At 43.8% G+C, this 5,756-nt stretch overlaps 1 protein-coding gene across 1 annotated transcript in view; it reads left to right on the forward strand.

The window, feature by feature from the left end:
* The window catches only part of LOC101847364 (serine-rich adhesin for platelets-like), an 18,857-nt gene that overhangs the window by 10,881 nt on the left and 2,220 nt on the right, over positions 1 to 5,756 (forward strand). The window contains exons 5-6 of the mRNA XM_035971855.1: positions 4 to 158; positions 3,354 to 5,399. Of these exons, the coding sequence (XP_035827748.1) occupies positions 4 to 158; positions 3,354 to 5,399 (2,201 nt within the window). The remainder of the gene's footprint in view (positions 1 to 3; positions 159 to 3,353; positions 5,400 to 5,756) is intronic.

Consider the following 5,756-nt stretch of genomic DNA (forward strand, 5'->3'; position numbering starts at 1 on the left):
TAGAAAGTCCCGTGAGCAGAATACGTCCTCGGGACTGCCTGTGTCGCTCACCACCAGGAAAGTCCCGGATCAGGCGACCGGGGAACAGAAGGCGAAAAACAAACCTAGAATCGTTCAGAAGCCCGTGAAAGAAAAAGATGTGGAGAAACAGAAGAAAGGTAAGTAAAACGGCTTAGAGTTAGAGTAATTGACAAGTACTTTTGGAATCATGAGGGTGTGTGTGGGGGGGGGGGATGCGTGTGTGTGTGTGCGTGTATGTGTGTGTATTTATATATACACAGTCAAACCTTTGTGAAATGGCTACCCATTGTCAAGGAGAAAAGTGGCCGTATACCGCTGGTGGCTGTCTTTGGCAGGGCTGATCAAAATGGAGAAAACAAATCATTCTCTTCTAAGGTCCAAACCAGGGCTTGTTTCAGACTTTAGACTGTCGTAAGGTTAATTCAAAATTGTTTTTGTTTTCTTTTGAAAAACGGGCGTGGGGCGGGTGGTGTAAGAAGGGTTTTTGTCTTGTTGTTTTGTTCGCTTGTTTTTTGGTTATCTTTCTTTTTGTTGCTGACTTCGTGCAAGGGTATAATAAACGAAATATTATGTAAGCAAGACGATAAAGACCAAGTGCCCTGGTATAGTCTGGACAACACCAAATGGACAACTTGTCGACCTCATTACACAGAAACTAAGAGGCTAATTGTCCTGATTTTTTGCATGTGCCTCTGAATTTATAAAAAAAAACTACAAATATAAAAAGGTGCTGTCTATATAATCATTAGTATTTAATTACAGTCAGCGCATGGATTTTTTTTATCGGAACAAGAACGGTAGTTGAGTGTTAGTTTTTTTGTTGTTTTTTTTCTTTTGTTTAAATCTATTTTCTTTTCTGTTTTTTTCTGAACTGACTGCATGTGCCGCAATACGGAATTGTTTTCAGTCCAGCGGTTAGGCTTGTTGGTGACTGGGTTTAATGAGTAAAATTTATGTCATATCTTCACAGGGTTTTTTTTTAGATCAAATGCGTTTCAATTTGCTCTCGCTTTTTCATAAATCACCATGGTTAGATAACTTAATTTAGGAACCCAAACAAAACGTCGCTTAAAACTTCTGAGCTATTTCTTTAAAAAAGCTGATCGAGGCCATCCCTTTTATTCGATAACAAATCCCGAAAAAGGACCACACGTGTATGTTTAGGGAGGGAGTGTCTCTGCCTATGAACCTGCAGGGGGGGGGGGGGGGGTGCCCAGTGACATGTTTGTAGGCGCTTCAAATTTAACACTCTGTTGACTCCCGGTGTTGGGTTTGACCCAGTTGTATCCCCCCTCCTCCCCCCTCCTCCCCCCTCCTCCCCCCTCCTCCCCCCAACACCCCCCCCCCCTGCCCCCTTAAGATTTCTGGCTAAGGTCCCTGCAACAACTCTCTGTTTTGATAAGGTTTTAGCATGGTACCGAAATTGCAATTTAAAAAAGTGCGCGGTGTTGAGTTTAATAATTGTGAGGCAGCGTGGTGGAATCAGGCTCTCGTCAAAATAATCAAAGTGAAGAAACTTGCATTTTTCCGCAGGTTTGAGAATTTTTGTCAAATATATGATTTTTGGCCAAACACCTTTCGTGCCCCTTAAAGAATTCATTTCTGTGTAGATTTTTCTGAAAAACGTTGACTAAAGGTACAAAAAATGTAAATATTCAGTTACCATGGACTCTTAAGCTGAGGAGATAACTAATCTTTGGCGGCTATTTTCTTACAAATTTAACCTCTAAAAACAGGTGACCCCCACCTCCTTCTTTTGCAAATATCACGACTTGTATTCAAGATAAATGGACATTTTTTAACAAGCTTTAAGATAATACCAATAACTCTACATGCCCCAAAATCGACGAGAGCCTGCTTCCACCACACTGCCTCACAATTACTAATGGTTATAAGGACAGCACCTCTTTGTATTTGTTGCATATGCACGAAAATCGAGATATTTTAGGTCTTTTAGAATTCAGAGGCGCGTGCAAAAAATTAGAGAGATTCGATATTTAGATTCCGAGTAATGCGTCAATGAGGTCGACAAGTTGTCCATTTGGAGTTGCCCGGACTATAAAACAAACACACGGTTCGACACCACTCGGAGAACGAGCGACACTTCTGTCGCAAGTCCATTTTTGTCAACGCCCATTGTTACTTTGTCACAGAAAAGGTAAACAAAACAGTGACCAGTCACCTCACATACGATTTGTGCATGAGTTGTGGGCGGGGCTTATAGGTTAATATTATGACGGAACACACTTCCCTCACCGGCAGTTGAAAATATATTGTTAGGCCTACCCATTGGTCAACTTGGGCAAACATTCATTGGAGAGACTAACAATAATGACAGGTGAATTAATTATGACGGCCGTCCACAGTGTGAGGGTCCGATTCAAAATTTCGGGCAATGAATGACCACGCCTGGCTGCCTGAGGCAGGAAAATTTGACCGTGGGTTGATGAAATAAGGTGGCCGCATCCGCATTGGACAGATCATCGTTTTGCACAGTTAAATTGAATAGGAAAAAAAACCGCAAGACGGGGAATGGAAAATGGCAGTTTGTACAGATGACCGTTTGCACAGGTGGCTGTATTATACCGGTGGCCGTCATGGCAGGTTCGACTGTGTGTGTATTTGTGAGTTTATATGTGTGTGTGTATGTTTGTGGGTTTTGGTGTGTATTTGTGTGTTGTTTTTTGGTGTGTGTGTTTGTGTGAGTGTGTGTATGTGTGTGTGTATGTGTGAGTGTGTGTATGTGTATGTGTGTGTGTGTGTGTGTGTGTGTGTGTGTGTGTGTGTGTGTGTGTGTGTGTGTGTGTGTGTGGTGTGTGTGGTAGATCAAGAAAGCAAACAGACGCTTATGGTGTAGCGGTTAGATACTTTGCCGCCGCTCCCAGAAGACATTAGTTTGATTGCCTTATGAGGAGGAGTGTATCGAATATCTCAGACAGACAGACAGACAGACAGACAGACAGACAGACAGACAGACAGACAGACAGACTCTATTTACTGATTAATCAATATCCAAACCTCTTGTTGTCAAAAGGCGTATCAGATTCCTGTGGTCATGACAAAAACTGCTCTATCAAAATCGTTGTTTTCTATAAGGCTAAATTTATGCCCTCAATGATTCTATCTCAGTAATTCGGAGATTGTCCAACTGGAGTAAACAAATTAGACACTTGTAGTATTTTAAGTTGGGGCATTTCAATCGAATGGATACAATATTTTGAATCTGATGCATATGACATTTACTGAACATTTTTCATTTGGTTTTAAAAAAAACAAAGTTCTTCCCTCCTTCATGTTGCCTGACCTACTTTTTATCGTGGTTTTTCCCCCAGCGGAGACGAGCTTAAAGAAGATAGACCTGAAGAAATTGTTCCACTCTCTGTTTGAGGATGCCAGCGAGCCTGATGAAGACAGCGAGAAGAATAAAACGCTCACTCCGGAAACGTCTACAAAAAACGGTCAAACTAGTGAGCCTCACGCGTCCAGCTATCTCAAAGACAAGAAATCCATGAGCAGCAGATCTGACGACTGTCAGAAAAAACATGGCTACAACAAATCAGGTCACATTAGCTCATCGTCTACTGGACACCGCAAACTACAACATTCCTCTGTAGACAAAGACAGAGTGTCGGAGACTCCGAGCAATTCTAGCTCCAGCAAATCCAACAGCGACTGTTCTGAGACGAACAAACCTCAACCACGTTCACGATCCCTCTCTTCCAGACCTCACTCCTCTTCCTCGTCACCAAAACCTCAGACATCTTCGTCGAAATCGGGAACTGTTGAAATCAACGTTCGTGACAAAGTACCATCATCAGAATCTGTGACATCTTCGTCGAAACCAAAAACAGTCGGAATCAACGATCAGGACAAACTGTCATCAAAACCTGTGACTTCTTCGTCGAAACAGACAACAGCTGAAATCAACAGCCAGGACAAAATATCCCCGGAGAAATCTCAGAAAAGAAATCCATCCCGCGAGGGAGCTGTGGAGCTTTCCAAACATTACTTTAAACCTCTGGTGGAGAGACAGACCGCCCAAACCGCTCCGTCGCAGATATCGGAGAGAGAGAAGGTCCTCGCCCGTCTGCAGGCCATTAAAGAGCGGACTCTTGCGGCCATCCAAAAAGAGAACGTTCCGAGAGGTAATCGAGGTAAAAAGGAGAAAATGTCTCCCAGAGATGGCTCCGGCAAACAGGATGAGAAAGTCGTAAAGTCTGCTGAAATTGTGCGTGGCGTCATTTCCTCTGATGAAGACGAATCTGTGGACAATAACGTGCCGTCTGCCTTGGACATCATGCTGTCTGAGAGAGAAGCTAAACTAGAGAAGGAGAAGATTGCCCGGTTGGCAAAGCAAGCCTGGGAAAGGGCTCAGAAGAAAGATTATTCGAAAACGGAAAACAAAAACAGTCGGAAAAGGAAGTCGGTTCACAAAACCGACACTGGCAGTAGCAGTAAGCATTTCAAGCTTTCTCCCAGTCAGACGTCTGGGAACCAGGAGAAGACAAAAGAACGCCGTCCGTCACCCTTATCCGACATGGAAACGAACCTCGTGCCAAGTAAGGCAAAGAAACCTATCGTCAAACACTGCACAAGTGCTGCTCCTCCGCCCATGGGCTTTCAGGCGCTTCTTGCAGTGGCTGAACAAAATCAGAAAGAACCAACAAAACCGACCCCATCTATCTCAAATAAGAATAACAAAAAGGAGGAGAAAAGGCCAATGACCCAGAAAGAGAAGGAGAGGAAGGAAAGACTTAAGTCCAAAGAGTATCAGGAGTGGTTGAAAAATGGTGGGAAAGCCCCATGTCAGAAAAAAATTTCCGTTGACGAAGCTTCTCCTCCGTCTTCGTCCCAAACACGAGCTCCGCCTTCGTCCAGTTCTTCACGAGACAAGTTTAAGCCAACACCAGTCAGCAAGCCTACGCCTTGCATGGGTGTTAAAATGTCACTGAACAACCACACGTCTTCTGTGAATGCTAAACCGTCCTTGAACAAACCCACGTCTTTTACGACCGCTAAAGCGTCATTGAAATCCCCCACGTCCTCATGTGTGAGTTCTGACACGTCATTGAAAAAGTCTACATCTTCTTCGTCCTCTAAACCGTCACTGAGCAAATCCACGTCCTCTTTGAGCGCTAAATCGTCACTGAGCAAGCAGCACAGAGGAGAGCCCCAGCGACCACCCAGCAACAACCACGTGACCAACAGAGGAAAAGCCAGCAGCGTCCCTCACATGAACGAGACCCTCCTTGTGTGTGGGCCGGGCAGTGACAGCGAGGAGGAAGAACCATCAGCTCTACACAGTTTTAACAATCCTTTCGACAGGATCGTTAGTCAGGTGCACAAACACAAGAGGTCACACCCACGCACACAGTCGGGTGAGTTTTGTTTTGTCTCGTTATGTTAACATCATGATATTATTTACCCTTAGAAAAGATTCTCACATCAACCGACAGGACAAACAAAGACACGGAAAGATAAATCTTGTACGGTAATTCAACAAATTTTAATAAGCACCATTCTCGATGTCTAAGAAACTCATAATCCCAAACTGTTACTTCCACTGCAATATAATTATTATCTTGTAGTGATGTCAAAAATTTCTATCTTTACGTCCCCCCCCCTCTCTCTCTCTCTCTCTCTCTCTCTCTCTCTCTCTCTCTCTCTCTCTCTCTCTCTCTCTCTCTCTCTCTCTCTCTCTCTCTCTCTCTCTCCAGACCTGCCAGTACATAATG

This window comes from Aplysia californica, unplaced genomic scaffold, assembly GCF_000002075.1.
Source record: "Aplysia californica isolate F4 #8 unplaced genomic scaffold, AplCal3.0 scaffold00522, whole genome shotgun sequence".
Taxonomy (NCBI): domain Eukaryota; kingdom Metazoa; phylum Mollusca; class Gastropoda; order Aplysiida; family Aplysiidae; genus Aplysia; species Aplysia californica.